The following is an 18,396-nucleotide window of genomic DNA, read 5'->3' as shown; positions in this document are numbered from 1 at the left end:
TTTCAGCAACAAAATACGCTTAATTTCACAGCCTGACACAGTTCCAAACCGACTAGCCCTATGGATCCCAAAGGGAATACACAGCATGGCGATGTGACGCTCAACCAGCAACAGCAAAACTCCAATTTTTTGTTATCCGTGGAGATTTGCCAGCAGTGCCATCCCAAAACAAGGAAAATGAAGTTCCCATAAAGTCGCATACATTTTGTTTATAACAGCTAGCAAGAGTAGCAAACGTGATTTTCTGAATTTTAAAAATGATACAGACCACCCCCACATCTCCCCCCCAATTTTGCGAATTTAGCTGAAAGGAGGACAAGGCATGGGAAAACTGAGGTGCCGCACCTAATGCGTTAGTTAGGTATTTAGTTGCCCATTCAGACCTCAACTCCAGCAGGACAAGGATTTAACCATGGTTAATGACCTGAAGGTGTCATATTACAAGGGAGGGCATGAGAGAATATGTGCCATGCAATTGGACAATATGGGCGATTGCCAACTAAAGCTTAACTGGCTCATTAGCAAATTCATCATCATTCCACTGTCTACATGAATGACTATTTCAAAAGTGAACCATGTGATATATATAATTCAGAAAGAAAATCGCGAATGACTGAATACCTGTGAAATGAAAACTCAACTCATCATCATCAAGAGATCATAGCATGGACTGACCAGGGATTAGACTGTCATGTACTTGAGAACAGCTGCACGTAGTTTTTCCATGTAAGCTGCGATTTTTTCCTGGACAACATTGCAAATAAGCTTAGACGTTCCTGGATATTATAAACAAATACATCTACACCAAATGGTTTCAGTTCAGATCGGGTGGATTCTAATATATGCTGTATACCAAAAATAAATTGTATCCCCTGCAGTTATGAGGAATGTCAAACTGAGAAGACAAAGTCTCTGCCATGCGAATTCTCACACCAATATTTATATTCTGCAATCCTAATGGAGGGCATTACCACATGATGTTAGCAGAAGATAACGTTTCTCCATGACACCAGATTTTACGCTGGAGTTCTAAATGTGAACCATGTAAACTGAGTATATTCTGTAGCTACAATGGATGCCATTTAGGAACAAATATCCCGCATATGACCTCTCATTCTCATTATCACTGACTTTAAGCTCCTCTAACCTTCATCTGTTTTTGGAAGGATATTCTGCTACCCTTCCTTCGATACCATGGCAATAAATCTTATGACGACATTGTCACCATATCATGTTCATAGCACATTCAGCCTCACAACTACACAAAATCAGTATCAAGGAACCAAAACAACAGAAAGTTCCGCGTAACAAACTGGAATTTCTTATATGCTACTCTACCTGGTTACCCTTCTGAGCATTTGCTATATTTTCATCAAGAAGCGTCAATAATGATCTGTTGAGTTCGTTCTGCTCAACCATCTCTAGTAACTGCATGACCAGACAAGGTTGGAGTGAATAATGTGCAAACAGCTAATGCAGAAGAGCTTAGATGGATGGAGCAAGACATACAGTCGCTTTAACATCTTTTGATGTCAAAATTTTTGTCAGGTTGTTCTTTGCTTTTACAAGGTCAACTTGCATTTTTTCATAAGCTTCTGCACAAAATTAGACCATGGATCTAATTGATCAGTAAGATGAGGACATAGAATTGTCAATCCAGTCAAAATCAGTGTCTGATTAGTGTTAGCAAACCTGTCCCCTCGAGCAAAGCCTTCTGCAAAGCTTCCAGCTCAATCAATCTGTCTTCCATATCCTACCAATACCATCACCATTTCTTTCTTGAGGATATAGTTGATCATGCATACAAATGTAAATGTAATGGAGAAGTTTGAATAGTAGACCTCGGTTTTTGAAACAGAAAATCGAAGTTGGCCCAATTCAAACTGTAGGTGGGCAAAGAATTCTTCATTTAACCTGCAAATCAATTCATTTCAGTCTCTAGATGAACATTATGAAACAAAGATATTACCTCATCAGAATACCATAACAGTGGCCATTAAAACTTCTACCAAAAGTAAAACAAGTTCACTGGTATGCAAAAACTGGTTAGTCATTCTAATTTTAAGTCCCCAAGACATGCATGGACTTATCTCAACAAAGTTTAGGAGTATAAAATTCCTAAATTTTTTCACAAGAAGAGCGAAGATTGCACATCCCTAAACTGTGCCCACGGTCCATTTAGAGCTGACATCGGTCAGTTAAGTGCATTCCAGCTATTGACCAGAAAGGAGATACTGTCTGACATAAGTCACTTAGGTGCCATCCAACAGAATGGATGAGACTTCCAGGGCAAGCTGTAACATCCTATTCCAATTAGTGCCACAAATATAGCATTTTCAACAGTAGGTAACCTACCTTTTAATTGTTAATAGCAATCTAGTCCAAATTGTGTATAATCAGCATCTACTGCACTTAACAAACAATAGCTGATGCAGGACGTGCAACAATACTGAAATGAAATCTTCTATCCTCCATGTGAAAAGTCCTAAAACTACGGTCTAACAGAAAGCAAGAGGAACAGGGATTGTATAGTATCCTTGATTCTACTCAACCAGAGACCAATGCAATCAGAGTCATTCCACATTCGATTGCTGGGCAATCAAATCTCTTGGACAACATCGTACAAGGCATATCATCGGGCTATCAGATATCAGCAGTTTAGCACATACCTGACATCTTCTTAGGAGGAGAAAACTATCCTACATGATTACGTTGACAACTAACAGGAAGAATTCAATCCTACTATTTCATACGACTGGACGCAACCTCCAAGCATATAAAAATAACTCTGAGAATATCTACAATTTAACATCTGAAGGGCCTGAGCAAGATCGGTGATGCAATTTCATCGGCGATGCTTAATACATGTGCGAACAAAGCAGGATCAGAAACACATTATAATACAGATATCAGTGCAGATGGTAGCCAAGCTGCTGGCACAGGCTATGCAACTTTGACAATGACGATTGCACACATGTCAAGCGCATAACGAACTGCTAACGACTGACCGTGGCCTCATCCTCGCAATCTCGAACTCGATTTCCTGAGCCTCGGTGTCGAGAAAGTACTCGACCAGCTCCGCCGGAGTGTCCGGCACGTCCCGCGACTACGTCAACGCGAATCCAAAAGGCAACAAGACTTCATTCAAATAATCCATCGCAAAAGCTACGAAACCGCGTTCTCAAACGAAGTCCAAAATTCAGGGATTCAGCGAATTCACCTCTCGGACGGCTCGGCGGCGCTCGTTCTCCTCGCGGACGTGGCGCTCGAACTCCTCGCGAGCCTCGGCGTCCTTCTCCAGCCGCCGGCGGAACTCGCTGCGGGCGATGTGGCCGGTCTGGGGTGGCCCGAAGAGGCCTTCCGGATCCTAACGAGGGCGAGATTACAGCTTCCGATTAGGCCACGCGAGGGTGAATTCAGGCGTCGGAAGTATTCTCGAAAAAGGAGAGAGTTCGAGCTCTATATATAGTTGTATAGGTGTGTGTACCCATTTGACGCAGGAGATTCTTGTCGGCGCGTGACGGAGCCGGTGAAAGCTTCTGGAGCCGGCCATGGAGGTGGTTGCGCCGGCGGCGACGCCGATTGCGAGAGCGGCCATCGACGGCCCTTTCCGAGCGGAGCACCGGCGAGTCCGTGAAGTGAAGCTCCTGGTCCTGTCTCTCTGTGCGCGTCTCTGTGTTTTTTATCCGTTCGTATTTGGATATGGTCTCCTTTTCTAAGCTGAAGATTTAAGAAGTGGCTTCAACAGAAGAAAAAATAGTTTTTGGCTTTTTTCAAAATTTAAAAATAGCGTTAAAAGTTAAATGGCATGAATGATATCCATGCTCAGAATTTGATTTCTAAAAAGAAATAAATTTTCTCATTCTTCTTTCTAAATTAATTTTTAAATAAAATTTTTTGTTTGATAAATGACGTAAATTTTTTAATCATAAAATGAAATTTCAAAAAAATTCCTTCCTAGAGGTGGCAATGACGGATGGCCGGCGGTGGCTACTAGTGGATGACCAATTAGTAATGAGGACAAGCAATGAGTAGAGTTTTTATTTTTAATTTATTTTCAAGAAATAGAGAAATTAAAAATTTTGTTCCTAATTTATTTCGAACTAAAAATTGATTCCAAAAATAGAAAAATGAAATTGTATTATCAAATTAATTTATGTTCTAGAAACAAGTCTACGTAATGAAAAAATTATTTTAGAACGAAATAGAATGATTATCACATGTGCCTTAAGAATATGAAAAATATTGTGCGTCAAATGTTGAGTATTGCCAAAATTTAAAAAATTTAAGCTTTTATAAAACGCCAAAATGCATGAAATGGTAAGATTTAGATTACATAAAAATGAAAAATAAAAAACATATCTAAACAGGACAAAAAAGAACAAAACTACGCCTTTTACTCATGGCACTAGGCTCCCACTAATTCTTAAATGATTTGACTCCTACTTAGACTAGATTCATTCCTCCGAATTTGCGTTGGGATGGGATAAGCTTCAATTAGGGCATGTTTCGTAACGATTCTATTTCGGGAAACAATTTTTAATGAGAAATAATTTTTTTATTTGTTCTCAAGAACAATTTTTGAACAAAATAACGTGTTTGGTAACTTTAAAATTTTTTTATTCCGGCATAGAAATATGTTTGATTGTATTTTTAGATTTTTTTTAAATTTTTTAATTTTTTTATTATATTTTCTTATCTTTTATCTTTTATCTTTTATCTTTTCTCTTTGGCTAGTTGTCGGCCATCAACTGGGTGAGGTTGAGGCTCGCCTGGACCTCACCCAACCTTGGCCTCGCCGGTGGCCGGGCGAGCTCAATCTCGCTAGATTTGAGCCAGCCGAGCCTCGCCCAACCACGGCGTCTCAGGGGCCGGTGACGCCGGTGAGGTTATTGGCCCTCGTCTGGCCGGTTGCTGGTAATGGCTATGGCCAAGGCCGACGACCGACCAAAAGGAGAAAGAAGAAGAAGAATAAAAGAAAGAGAAGAAAAAAAGTGAAGAAGAGAGAAAAGAGAAAAAAATAGATTCTAGAAATTGTTCATGGGAGCAATAAATTACTTTTTCTATTTTTTGTTTCTATTTGCTATCTATTCTCATAAACAAAAACAAAAAAAAAAATTTTGTTCTTGAAAATAAAGTTTTACTAAATAGGTTTTTATTTTTTTTCGTTTCCCATAACAAAAGAACAGAAATAGTTATTCCGAGGAACATAAACAAATTTTACCAAACAAAACCTTAAAAATTCTTTGAATATTCTTGAGATTATAGAAATTCCTAACATATGTTTACTACGCATTACTAAAAATCTTTGAAAATCCCACGATCACTTGATCTTCAAATGTAACCCCTTAAGCTCCCTCATTAGTGTCGCCCGCTCTTTTCAACTCTCTCAGGTTTGTTTCCTTTGCTAGATCCATGGCCATCTTTACCTCTAGGCTTCACTGCATTGGAGGCGATCTAAATGTTGGCAAAGATTAGCGTTGGGTTGCCGAGGTTATCATGCAATGACTCATGATGGGGCAATAGATGCTGTACGCAAAGCTCAGACAACATCTGATATCGAAGTTGACGTACTGGGGCAATTAGGGTAACAATCCACTCTAGGCGTAACAATCCGGCCTGCCCTACATAGGCCAAGCTCCAGAAGAAAGTGCTTCAAGTAGCCACATTTGGAGGTGATCGTTAGGAGATAGCTATCTATTTATGAGTTACCTCTCCAAATAGATATATGATTTTGGGATGTCACCAATTCCTCCACTTAAAGAGTTAACGTCCTCAATAGTGTTAACACACATCAACCAACAATACTCCAACTCTCTATGTATGGTTCAGTCCATTTCTTCCCCATTTATTGTCCTAAAAGTTTTTCAAGAGCTGCATCTTATTTGAACCTTTTAGCCGTCACAATCACTCTTTGATTAGTCCATTCACAAACGACACATCCACTAGAGAAATCCCTACTTGTGGACTTTGGAATGTCGCATAAGGTCATGGATCTCTTGTCGATGCTGTGGATAATCTTGATACAAGTAATTGGAGAGATAAAGAGAGTCAAGAACCATCACATTCTACAACAATAAAAGAGGTGGGCCTGGAGAATCAAAAAGACCCGAACCGAACCGTATGACAATAGTTGATCCTAAACACCTTCTCTCCTAAATCTAAGAAAAAGGTTGGATGTGAAAAAACAAAATAAAATCAAAGGAAAGGGAAGAACCACTAATTCACCTTACAGATCGTCACTGTCCTCGGTATACTTCACCGTTGGACTAATTTCCTCTCTCCTCCTCCTCTTCCTCTCCCTCTTCAAGCGCACTGGCTCCTTCAATTTCATTCATCTTCTGCTCTTCGAGGAAGGACTGGACGACTTGTTTCACGATCGCCTTGTACTTGGGCTGGGAGAGGTCCATGCTGAGTATTTGGAACGCTTGCTTTCGCCCTTTACACTCCGTTCTCTCGTTCATGTTCGATTCTTTCAGAACCTCTGTTGTTCCCTCCCTTCGCTGAACGTCTAATTGCATGGCTGCTATGCACTTTATGTAAGAGTTTTTCTAATTGTGGACTACATTAATTGATATTGTAATTTACCGTTTAACGTTTATCGTTTTACGGGATTTGGTCTAAGGTGAGATAGTAGGTTTCTTAATTAGTCTAATATGGGCTGGTTAGTGTGGGCCGAGTTGAGCGGCCCGTAATGAGGGGGACCTGGCTGGAAACTCTATAAATAGTGCTCAAGTCTCTCCTCTAACCCTAATTCTCACATATATCCTCACCTAAGGAGCGTTTACCTAACGCTACACGTGAGGGGGGTCACCTCATTGAGCCAGTGATACAGAGGGCAATAGAGGAGAAGGACTTGTGCATGGAACATTGTGTTTCCGCTTCCGCTTCAAGAACAATAGATTCCAAAATAGGTGCGTCAATTCTTTCTACTTAATCATGCATGTTTTTGTTTTAGTTATGGAGATTTTGGGGTTTGCGCAATTTGCGTCTAACATGTGGTATTAGAGCCTCCATAACCTTAGAACACGAACATAATTGATTTTGCCCTAATTTGTACGGATTAGCACTAATTAGTACGGATCTTGCCATAATTTGTGATTTTCGAGACTTTTAGTTTAATAAAAATAAAATTAAATCACAAATTCGGACTGGGCTCGACGAGGCGAGCAAAACCGTGGGAGGCGCGTTGCCGGGGGAGGCCCCACGTGCCCCCACGCGCAGCCACGCGCCGCCGGGCGTCAAAGACGCGCGTCCACGCGCTCCCACGCGCAGGGCGCTGCTCGCGCGTGCGGTGCACGCGGGCGCTGACGTCAGCGACCCGGACTCGGATTTCACATGCACTAACGTCATGATGACGTCAGCGACCCGGATTCGAATTTGATTTGATTGGACCCGACTGACCCCCGACCCGACCCGACCCGACCCGTTGACCCGACCCAACCCGTTGACCCGACCCGGCCCGTTGACTAGACCCGACCTAGTCGGTCGTTGACCGAACCGGTCAACCGGTCGGACCGCCACCGGTCGGACCGGTTTTGACCGGCCTTTGACACCCGCGCGTGGGCTCCACGCACCGCGCACTCAGGCGGTGCGTGTGGGCGCGTGGAGGCTCCGATTTGCTCGTGGCCGGCGGCGATGGACTCGTATGATTATTTCCTACGTCATGGTGTATTTATTTTATATCTTTGATGATTTTATGGATGTGAAAATACATGCAAAGCCCTAAATACATGTTTTTTAGTGTATTTTTTGCATATTTTTATTGTATTTTTCTGTGATTTAGAAAATACAGGTGCCGGGATACAGGTATGTTATCACATAAATATTATAAAAGTATGATTCATTAATAAAAATTAAACTTTATAGTATTTTATTAATGAATAAGGCAATGTAATTAGCATGGCATGTGATTTGAGTGATATGATGCCCCTATCACTAAAGTTAAATCATATGTATATGATGTATGTGAGATGTAAAAATTATATCCCTGGGATGAGAGAGTTTCAAGGATTCAATTGAGTTGTGACCGCCAAAGTGGCACACTTGGTTGAATTTGAGAAATTTCGATCTTGTATATTGATTGAGATGTCTCCTGATCTAATGCATAGTCATACTCCCAAAGGAGGTGATTATGTATTAGTTCATGGAGGGATACATGATAGTGTGGTGGAGGAGTGACCGATCATAATGGTTCATATACCCAAAGGTGATGAATTCACGAAAATTGGAATATATTCTCATAACCCTTATCATGTGGGGAGTGTACAATTGCTTGTCATGTATTCTGCCCAAATGTGATTATGTGATTTTGCATTTAACTCTCTGGATGTGTACTTGTGCGTCAAGTTACACAATACTCACATGATGCTAATTATATATATTGCTTGTCTTTCAGTCACATTTTCTGTAAATGGTAACTCCGTCACCATTGAGGTTCTTGCTGGTTCGAATTTTAAGAGATGGAGAGAGGATTTTCTGTTTGCTATGGAAATGAGATGTTCATATGGCTCTTACTTGATCGGCCGGCAATTTTGACTGCCGAGAGTATAGAGGCTCAAAAAGCAAATTTTGCTGCATGGGAAAAGAGTAATAGAATTTGCTTGCTATCCATGAAGCGTTCCATTCAGGAATACTTGAAAAGTGGTTTGCCTGCAGACTGCAATGCTAAGCAAATGATGGAAGCTTTGATGGCTAGAAACCGTGTGTCGCCTAATGCTGAGATAGGGACACATATGCAAACACTTTTTACTATGAAGTATAATGGTTCGGTGGAGTTAGAGATTATGTTCGAGGATGGTTGATTTGCAAACAAAGCTCCGGGTTCTCAATGTTGAAATTCCTACGCTTGCATTGTCCATCAATCTCTAAATACTGTTCCTCCTGATTTTGGGATTATTAAAACCAATTATAATTCCCAAGATGAAACCTGGTCTGTTAATGACCCGATTGCAAGGTTGGTGGCAGAGGAAGAGAAATTAAAGAAAGATAGATGACATATTGCTCTTTATGCTTCTAGTTCTGCTAGTGACAAGGGTAAGAAGGTGAAAACTTAGACCCATAAAAGCAATTCAGAAGTTGTTGGTCCTTCCAACAACAAAGGAAATTCTGAAGGAGCAGGTCCTTCTAACACTCTGGGTCCTAAGAAGGCAATCACCAAGAAGGATGGTGTTCTTTGCTACTTTTGTAGGGAGAGAGGACACGTGAAGAAACGTTGTAGCAAGTTTAAGGTTTGGTTGTCTAAGAGAAATAAGAGAGAGCCTAAAGGTAATGATTCTTTGGCATTTGTTTATGAATCCAATTTATCTGAAGTTCCGACCAATTCTTTGTGGCTAGATAGTGGTGCAACTAATCATGTTGCATTTACTATACAGGAGTTCATAAACCGAAGAACACCAACTCAGGATGAATCAAAGCTCACTGTTGGAAACAGCGTTGGAATTGACGTTGAGTTCGTGGGAGATGTTATTTTGATTTTAGATTCTAGTTTTCGGATGGTGTTAAGCAACACTTTTTACATAACTTCTTTTAGGCGGAATTTAGTTTATGTGTCTTGTTTGGACATGTGTGGATACTCTTTTGAACCAAAGAGTAATACTATTTCCATGTTTTTTTATTCAAATAAGATTGGGTGTTGCAATTTATCCGATGGATTATATCGATTGAGCTTATCTCCCAACGACATATACGTTGCTTATTCCGCTGAAAAGGTTGTTTCCAAAAGGCCTCTACCTAAGGAACAATCTTATGCATTGTGGCATAAACGTCTTGGTCACATCTCTAAAGATAAAGTAAAAAGGCTTATAAAGGCTGATATCTTGCCTACTCTTAAAGATGATCAAGAGACTTGTGTAGACTGTTGCAGAGGTAAGATGACTAAGGTAAAGAAGAAATCTGATGTACGAAGTTCAGACTTGTTGGAAGTTATTCACACTGATATTAGTGGACCATACACGGCTACTTTATACAGAAATTTTTATTTCATCACATTTATTGACGACTATTCCCGATATGGATACTTATACTTGATTAAAGAAAAGTCAGAGTCTCTTGATAAATTCAAGATTTTTCGGATTGAAGTGGAGAAACAGTTGGGAAAAATTATTAAGATTGTTAGATCTGATTGTGGTGGTGAGTATTTTGGTAGGCACGGTGATGTTGGACAACTTAAAAGGCCATTTGCTAAATACTTAGAGGATTCTGGGATAACAGGTCAGTTTACTATGCCTGGAAATCCTGAACAAAATGGTGTAGCTGAAAGGCGGAATCGTACTCTTATGGACATGATGAGAAGTATGATTAGTAGGACAAATTTACCTAATTTTCTGTGGGGAGAAGCTTTGAAAACAGCTCTTTATATTCTAAATCGTGTTCCTACTAAAGCAATTCCATTTACTCCTTTTGAGTTGTGGACTGGACGTAAACCTAGCTTGAATCATCTTAGAGTTTGGGGATGTCCAGCAGAAGTGAAGTTATATAATCCAACATTGAGTAAACTGGATTCCAAAACTACTCGATGTTACTTCGTGTCTTACCCAGACCATTCAAAGGGGTATCGCTTTTATAACCCTAATGGAGGTACACGAATTATGGAATCTCAGACTGCAAAATTTCTAGAATTTGATGTAGCTGAAAAGGGTAGCTGCTCACAAGCTACCGAAGATGATAGTATGGTGGGGATTACTGGATCTCTGTCTCATCCTGTGCAGACAATTATGGAGCCTCTTGCGCCACAAACTAAGCCTATTGTGGCACATGATCCTATTGTTGAGACAGTTCCTGATGAAATTTCTCAAGCCCCTCAAATTCAGAATGAGGTTGACGTAGCTCCACTCAGAAGATCAACTAGAGAAAGACGTTCAGCTATACCACCAGACTATCTAGTCTACTTGGGTGAGCATGATTATGACATAGGCTGTGTTGTTGATCCCGTGACTTATACTGAAGCCATCTCATGTCCTCAATCAGATTTGTGGTTAGATGCGATGAAAGATGAGATGCAATCTATGAAACACAATGGTGTTTGGGAGCTTGTTGAATTGCTTGAAGGTTGTAAACCTATTGGCTGCAAATGGGTATTCAAGACTAAAAGGAATTCCAAAGGAAATATTGAAAAGTTTAAAGCCAGACTGGTAGCTAAGGGTTTCACTCAAAGAGAATGAATAGATTATGAAGCAACATTTTCTCCAGTTTCTTCTAAAGATTCCTTTAGAGTGATCTTAACATTGGTAGCTTATTACGATATGGAGTTACACCAGATGGATGTTAAGATTGCTTTTCTAAATGGAGACCTTGATGAGGAGGTTTATATGGTGCAGTCTGAAGGTTTTGTAGTAGATGACTCAGGTCAGCTTGTTTGTAGATTGAAAAAGTCTATTTATGGCCTTAAGCAAGCTTCTAGACAGTGGTATTTCAAGTTTCATAGTGTTGTTACTTCATTTGGATTTATTGAGAACAAAGTAGATCAATGCATATATACCAAGGTCAGTGGGAGGAAATATATTTTTCTCATACTTTATGTAGATGATATCTTGCTTGCTAGTAGTAACATTGGTTTACTGCATGAGACAAAGCGGATGTTATCGAAATTTTTTGACATGAAAGACCTTGGTGAGGCGTCTTTTGTTCTTGGCATTGAGATCCATAGGGATCGCTCACGCCATTCATTGGGTTTATCTCAGAGGGCGTATATTGATCGCATTTTAGAAAGATTCAATATGCGGGATTGCAAACCGGGAATTGCTCGTTGTTAAGGGTGATAAATTGAGTCTTTCACAATGCCCTAATTCAAATTTTGAGAAAACTCAAATGAAGGATGTACCTTATGCTAGTGTGCTTGGAAGCATCATGTATGCTCAAGTTTGCATTAGGCCAGATATTGCTATTGCAACAGGGCTTCTAGGCAAATATCAGTCTAATCCAGGACGCGATCACTAGGTTGCTGCCAAGAAGGTTTTAAGGTACTTAAAAAGAACAAAAGATTATATGCTAATTTATAGATATGTTCCAGACCTGCAACTAGTAGGGTATTCAGATGTAGATTTTGCTGGTTGTCAAGATTATAAGAAATCAACGACTGGATATATATTTATGTTGGCAGGAGGTGCAATATCATGGAAGAGCGAGAAACAGAAATCCATATCTTCTTCAACCATGCAAGCGGAGTTTGTAGCATGTTTTTCAGCTGCTACTCAAGCTATTTGGCTCCAGAACCTCATTAGAGAGTTATCAGTTTATGATTTTGTGGATAGACCCATACAGTTATATTGTGACAATAACTCTGCAGTGTTGTTTATTAATAACAACATAAGTTTAAAGGGGTCTAAACACATGGAGGTCAAGTTTTTGACTATAAAAGAATTAATACAGAATGGTGACGTTGCAGTAAATTATATTCATACAGATGATATGGTTGCAGACCCACTAACTAAAGGCCTACGCCCGTGTGTTTTTGATCGACATGTCATTAGTATGGGCCTAGGAGCATCTTGGGATGCTGTTATTTAGTGGGAGCTGTGTTTTTTATTTTTATTTTTTGAATAAAGTTTACATCTGTTTTGTTACAATTTAGTAACACTTTGATATATATATGTCAACTTTTGTATTCAATAAAATATTTTAAATGGATTGTTATTATGTTGAATATATATATTGTTAAAAAGTCTCAAGGTATTACTTAAACCTTGAGTGAAGGCTAGGGGCATCCGGGCATCCGGTTATTAGCCTTGTGCATATGTCTTGTGATACATAAAGAAATGTTGACCGTAAGGACAAGACATATGTGGGTTCATTGGAACCATAAAGCATTCTCTAGTGGCACAAGTTTTTTGTGTTGCCTAAGGTAAGAGAATGGTGACTGACAAATGGGATCTTTCTATGAGAGATGTTATCCATTTGCCACACTACCATATTGAATCCATATTAATAAAGTTGAGAGCACTTGTGACCATAGAAGGCTCTGTGTGTATACATGCAGTTACCGCCATGATTCGGTGTTTGAGACTTTATGGGATAGGATTGACTATTAAGTATTATCTCTGGACCAATGTGCGTACATACAATACAATTTCAATTAATATAGTCCAAGTGGGAGAATGTAAGGGTTTTTCTAATTGTGGACTACATTAATTGATATTGTAATTTACCGTTTAACGTTTATCGTTTTACGGGGTTTGGTCTAAGGTGAGATAGTAGGTTTCTTAATTAATCTAATATGAGCTGGCTAGTGTGGGCCGAGTTGAGCCTAGCCCGTAATGAGAGGGACTGGCTGGAAACTCTATAAATAGTGCTCAAGTCTCTCCTCTAACCCTAATTCTCACATATATCCTCACCTAAGGGGCGTTTACCTAACGCTACACATGAGGGGGGCCGCCTCATTGAGCCAGTGATACAGAGGGCAATAGAGGAGAATGACTTGCGCGTGGAACATTGTGTTTCCGCTTCCGCTTCAAGAACAATGGATTCCAAAACAGGTGCGTCAATTCTTTCTACTTAATCATGCATGTTTTTGTTCTAGTTATGGAGATTTTGGGGTTTGCGCAATTTGCGTCTAACACTTTGAACCCTAAAAGCCTGACTTCCGAAAGATAGGAGTGTTTTTCTAGCAATTTCAAATATGAGTTTGAGTGAGAATGGCTTGTCAGGCGTGCCATTAGAGAGCTCATTGCAGGAGTTGATAGAGAAAAAAGATTGATAGAGAGGCTTGATATTGAAAAGGAAAAAAAGAGAGGAAAAGCTTAGAACCCAAACTGACTCTAGTCATTTTTCGGTCTAAATTCGGGTTGTGTCTCAAGTCAGGTCCCAAAGAACATAGATTTTCACGTTAAGATTGGGTTGGCTATCTTTGGAGATTCGAATGGATTTAAAACATTGACACTCCTACCTATACTAGCTAATGAAAGCGACCGGAGAGAAATTGAGATTCATGATTGTTAGATTTCAAAATTTGGAATTTGAAGTTTGAATTTGATTAAAGAACAATCGGACTTGTTTTGCTTCGTGAGGTTTTATTCTAAGATTAAAGGTACAAAGTGTATGGAGGTCCTAATAATGAAGATGGCAATTAGCATTTTTCCTGTTCTTAATTTTGACACTAATCTTTTTATTCTTGTCTTAGAAAATTTTTCAGAACAGTAAGAAGAAAACGTTCATGAACCATCCCAATACAAGTATGATTAGAAACATCTTGAAAATTCTCATGAGCCAAATTAAAGCTCCCATAACTAACGATTAAGATGCACTTATCCGAAAACATATTCCATATGAACCGCCGGATTTAGTAGATTTCGGAAAGAAACACAACGTGCATCCGCATGATCTCCAAGGAACAGCAACGGGTGGTCGCAACCCTTTCGGACGAAGCTAACGAGGACTCATCTGACGTGGAGCAATCACTTGCTTCACCAACCAAGCAAGACAACTAAGGGCTCCCCGCCACGTGTCGATCGCATTGAATTGAGTTTTAGCTGGCAGTTGACGCGGTGCCGCCCGCCAACTCCTTTCAAGCAATAAAAGGAATTTACTGATCCTCGGATTGCCGACATGGCAGTAACAGGCACCATGCCATCTTTTTCCCTTTGACTTTTGGTCAAAACAGCTACGTCAGATGAGAGATTAGCTCAATCTAGTCCGCCCCGGCCCCCATCATTAAAGCTCGCTCTTACTGCCATTCCCGTCATAACAGCTAACGACCAACAACCTCCCAACCCACGTTCCCCCCTTCCATTACAAGAACCTCCCCCACCGCCCTCCGCCTCTGTCCACCACCGAAAGACAAACGCCAGAGAAGAGAACTCAGAGAAATGGCTCGTTGCCGCCGCCACCCAATACCGACGTCGGTGCTCGCAGCGACCGTGATCGCCGTGGCCCTCACGAGCATCCTCGGGAGCAGCCTCGTGTCGGCGGCAGATTCGACGATGAGCTGCATCAACAGGCTGGTGCCATGCTACCAGTACCTGAACTCGACCGCGAAGCCGCCGGCGAGCTGCTGCAACCCGCTCAAGGCGGACGTGGCGGCGACCATCCACTGCCTCTGCAACATGTACGGCACCCCGGGCATGCTCCAAAAGTACAACATCAACGTCACGCAGGTCCTCCGGATCGGCCAGGGATGCGGCATCAATTCCACCACCAGCGTCTGCAAAGGTAAATGAATCTGAGAAAGAATTAGGAACCGGTCCGAGTAATGTGTGACGCTCGTCTACTGATGCTTTGCTCTTGTTCTGTGGTCTTTTTCTCTGCAGAGAGCGCTCAGTCCCCAGCATCTCCAGGTAAAACTCGGAACTCGCTTCCTCTGTAGTAAATTCGCGTTCGATGGATTGGCCGGAAAAACTTTGGTCCGCGTTCCACTTTAGGTCGGATGTTTCTGTTTCCGATCGGGAAGGTTTAGAAATGGAAACCTTAATCAAAGCTTTAGGCACGAGTTTTAAGTCAAAAATGTAGAAGGATCGACCGATCGGTCATCTCGAGTCTAACGCAGTTTAAGGAAGTAATCAATCCGTCTCGCGGTGATACGGTTTGTCGGTGGACCAACCTTCCGTTTCGGCTCATTCAATGAGCCATAAATGTAAATTTGAAACTCAACTAACATAAAATGGAGCGTAGCGCTCGAAAAAGAAAGGCTTACAAGATATTTCATGAAGGTCCGTGCATTCCGACTGAAGTTTGTGGTAGTCTCGCTATTGACGGTGATGCCCTTTAATTGGAAAGGCCACTTTGCCTCGTGTTAGTTGGTTGTTGGGTTAGCTTTAATTGCCTTTGCACGTTGTACTGTAGTTTGGGCCGCCGACTTTGCATGTTTTTTCGATTAGCATGTGTGGTGCACTAAGTTACGAGGGAAAATGATTTTCCGATCTTCCCCTTAATTGCTGCAAAAATGTAAAATGTATGAAAAAATAAGAGAAAATTAAATTAATTAGAAATACCAATGATAGAACAGATTAATATCAATAATAAATATAAATAATAATCTTTTGTGGAAAAATTTGATATATATTGCCACTTTTGTACAATTAAATATGATATGTTAAGAAAAAGAATAAGCACAAATTAGATAAAAAAAAAAAAGGCTTCACAAATAAAATCTAAATGACAAAAATTGGTTACTCATCTTGTATATTTAATGGCTTAATTAATGTAAATATGGTTGATTAATAAAATTGATATATATCCACTTTTTAAAATACATTCATAGATTTTTTTTTTTACTACTATTATGGATATTTTTATTTCTAATATTAAAATTTAATTAATATTTTTCTCCATTTTCATTATTCTTATTATTTTTCTTTATAGAAATCAAGGCTAAAGGAGAGGTTTCCTTGATAAATGAGATAAAAAATACACATTTAACCCTTAAAAATTATGCGTATTGAAAGATACTAATGGAAATTATAATGGAGGGTGAACGGCTTCAATCAAATAAAAGCTCAAAGGGGTAATGCATAATAGTTGAAAGTTAGGAACGAACGTATATTACCCTTAAAGTTCTGGAGGAGATTTTCGTGTCATCTCTCCTAATTTTAAAAATTGGATCTTGTAATTGAGTGCCCAGACGCTAGCTAAGTTAATTGAAAACAGAACCACACTTTCCAATAAACTTCGCAAGTGAAGAATTGCCTTTTTAAATAAAGTCAATTACTTAGAATAGGAGTTTTTAAATTTTCGAAGCACAGTTGATAAGGTTTGACAAGTGCCACTAAATACTCTTTTTAACATCTTCGTTACAAATTCCATTATGTGGATAATATTATAAAAAAGAACAGTCCCTTGAATTATGGGTTATATGATCTCTACTGGAATCATTTTGTATCCCATGTGGCTCCTTCAACTTTGCAATCTACGGTGAAGATTACAATGAGTATTGAACTGATATTCATCGCTCTGCTAGCATTGTCCGTGTGCGCTTCGATTTCAGTCGCGCTCCCTTCTTGATTCGCGGGGCAATGAGTATTTGAGATCACTTGTGTTGACAGGCGCAACGAATATCAACAGCAACAGCGGCGCAAACAGAGTCTGGACAGGGATTTCCTGGTTCCTCTTGTTGATTTGGGCATCGACGATGCTTTATTGAGACATGCCGGAAGTAGGAAATGACCGAGTTCGTTGGGCATTTTAGTTCCCGGGAGCATCACACAGATTTTCCAATCGGTCTCTTTGTCGCCCTTTGCTCAAACATTGACTGTTTCAATTAGTGTCGATGATGCTTTCTAATTTATTGAGACATGCCGAAAGTTAGGATATGACTGAATAAATTGATATATTCCGATTTATTGATGTATTTTAAGATAGGATATTATGACATGTTTTATTATTGGGTTTTCTCGTTTTATGCCTGTGCTCTCCCTCCATAGACAGGTATGACTTATTTTTTAATGTGATAAGTTACTAACAACATGAAAGAGAGAATAGTTAGTGCCATGAAAAGCCCTAAATCAATAAATTTGTGATAAATTTATCGAAAACTACTTTAAATTAGCAAAAACTTGAATCGATACACTCGTGACATATTTATCTTTTGTTAGCTTTCGTCAAATTTCATCGTGAAATTACCGAGTTGCAATTACTTAATTGACATGATAAGTACACGTGGCAATTCATATCAATTTAGGAGAAATATGTTATAAGTTTATCAATTTAGAATTTTCCGTAATCATAACATGAAAGAGAATCACTTGTTATTGTTATCGATAGGGTGAACCTTTCTCTTCTATATTGAAAGAAATCAACCACATGGAGAAGTAAATTTTCAAATGATTAGTAAGTTTTTCAAAGGAAAAATAACTTTTAGGGTCTTTTTGTCTAGTGAATTGTTCATTGTTGGAATATGTTTTCTACATTTAATCAAGGTAATTGTCAAAGAAGTCTTGAACTTATTAATAGCAATTAATTTAGTCATAAATCTTCAAATTGTGCTAATTTAATCATAAACTTTTTTACATTTACTAATTTAGTCTTTGTGACAAAATTTGACCAAAAATCAATAACATGTACATCAACTATTTTATGTGGCATAACTGATGCTAATGTGAAAAAATTGTACAATTTTTAAATAAAATTTCATAATTTTTATCAATTTTTTTTTTTTTTATAGCCACTGGTCATTGGACGAGGGTTGTAGTCTTTGCCAAATCTAGGTGAGGGCAAGTGAGTTTCCGTTGGGTGAGGCCATGATGCTCGCACCTAGAGGGCCATGAGAGCAATCGAGGGTGTATTGACCCTCCCCTATCGGCTGCCGGCCATTGTTGTGACCCCCTCTTGGTAGAGTAAAATAGTAAAAAAAAAAAAAGAAAAGGAAAAGGAAAGAAAAAAAACCAATAAAAATTGTTCACATTAGTGCCGGTCGTGTTACATAAGAAAACCGACATCTACCCTAGTGATTTCTAGTCAAAATTGACC

The 18,396-nt window shown here is 39.5% G+C and overlaps 2 protein-coding genes across 3 annotated transcripts; one reads left to right on the top strand and one right to left on the bottom strand.

The window, feature by feature from the left end:
* On the bottom strand, nucleotides 1-3,708 carry LOC104441873 (hypothetical protein). Of its 2 annotated transcripts, XR_725013.3 has the most exons (9): nucleotides 3,488-3,708; nucleotides 3,221-3,367; nucleotides 3,009-3,106; nucleotides 1,842-1,914; nucleotides 1,693-1,753; nucleotides 1,510-1,595; nucleotides 1,339-1,428; nucleotides 622-744; nucleotides 1-424 (listed from the first exon to the last, which is right to left on the bottom strand). XR_725013.3 is itself a non-coding variant. In XM_010055119.3 (8 exons), the coding sequence occupies exons 1-8, from the start codon at nucleotides 3,596-3,598 to the stop codon at nucleotides 682-684; spliced, it is 729 nt and encodes a 242-aa protein (XP_010053421.1). In that variant the 5' UTR covers nucleotides 3,599-3,708; the 3' UTR covers nucleotides 466-681. The 2 variants fall into 2 exon arrangements, 1 of the variants encoding a protein (XP_010053421.1); XM_010055119.3 differs by lacking the exon at nucleotides 1-424 and having other exon boundaries at nucleotides 466-744.
* A 10,966-nt stretch (nucleotides 3,709-14,674) lies between these two features.
* On the top strand, nucleotides 14,675-17,329 carry LOC104441872 (non-specific lipid transfer protein GPI-anchored 8). Its single transcript, XM_010055118.3, has 3 exons — nucleotides 14,675-15,144; nucleotides 15,243-15,269; nucleotides 16,974-17,329. Exons 1-3 carry the CDS (start codon nucleotides 14,802-14,804, stop codon nucleotides 17,069-17,071), a joined length of 468 nt encoding a protein of 155 aa, XP_010053420.1. The 5' UTR covers nucleotides 14,675-14,801; the 3' UTR covers nucleotides 17,072-17,329.
* Nucleotides 17,330-18,396: the final 1,067 nt, after the last annotated feature.

Source organism: Eucalyptus grandis, chromosome 4, assembly GCF_016545825.1.
Source record: "Eucalyptus grandis isolate ANBG69807.140 chromosome 4, ASM1654582v1, whole genome shotgun sequence".
In the NCBI taxonomy this organism is placed as follows: Eukaryota; Viridiplantae; Streptophyta; class Magnoliopsida; order Myrtales; family Myrtaceae; genus Eucalyptus; species Eucalyptus grandis.
Note: the sequence above shows the minus strand (reverse complement) of the source record. Positions and strands in the feature narration are given on the sequence as shown.

What these genes read in the sequence shown, in the direction of transcription:
- LOC104441872 (XM_010055118.3), top strand. Translation starts at nt 14,802, where the DNA reads ATGGCTCGTTGCCGCCGCCACCCAATACCGACGTCGGTGCTCGCAGCG. An exon ending in CACCACCAGCGTCTGCAAAG is followed by an intron (nt 15,145 to 15,242) that starts GTAAATGAATCT and finishes TTTTCTCTGCAG; the next exon opens with AGAGCGCTCAGTCCCCAGCA. An exon ending in TCAGTCCCCAGCATCTCCAG is followed by an intron (nt 15,270 to 16,973) that starts GTAAAACTCGGA and finishes TTGTGTTGACAG; the next exon opens with GCGCAACGAATATCAACAGC.
- LOC104441873 (XM_010055119.3), bottom strand. Translation starts at nt 3,598, where the DNA reads ATGGCCGCTCTCGCAATCGGCGTCGCCGCCGGCGCAACCACCTCCATG. An exon ending in TTTCTGTTTCAAAAACCGAG is followed by an intron (nt 1,754 to 1,841) that starts GTCTACTATTCA and finishes TGGTATTGGTAG; the next exon opens with GATATGGAAGACAGATTGAT. An exon ending in ATGCTCAGAAGGGTAACCAG is followed by an intron (nt 745 to 1,338) that starts GTAGAGTAGCAT and finishes AATGTTGTCCAG; the next exon opens with GAAAAAATCGCAGCTTACAT.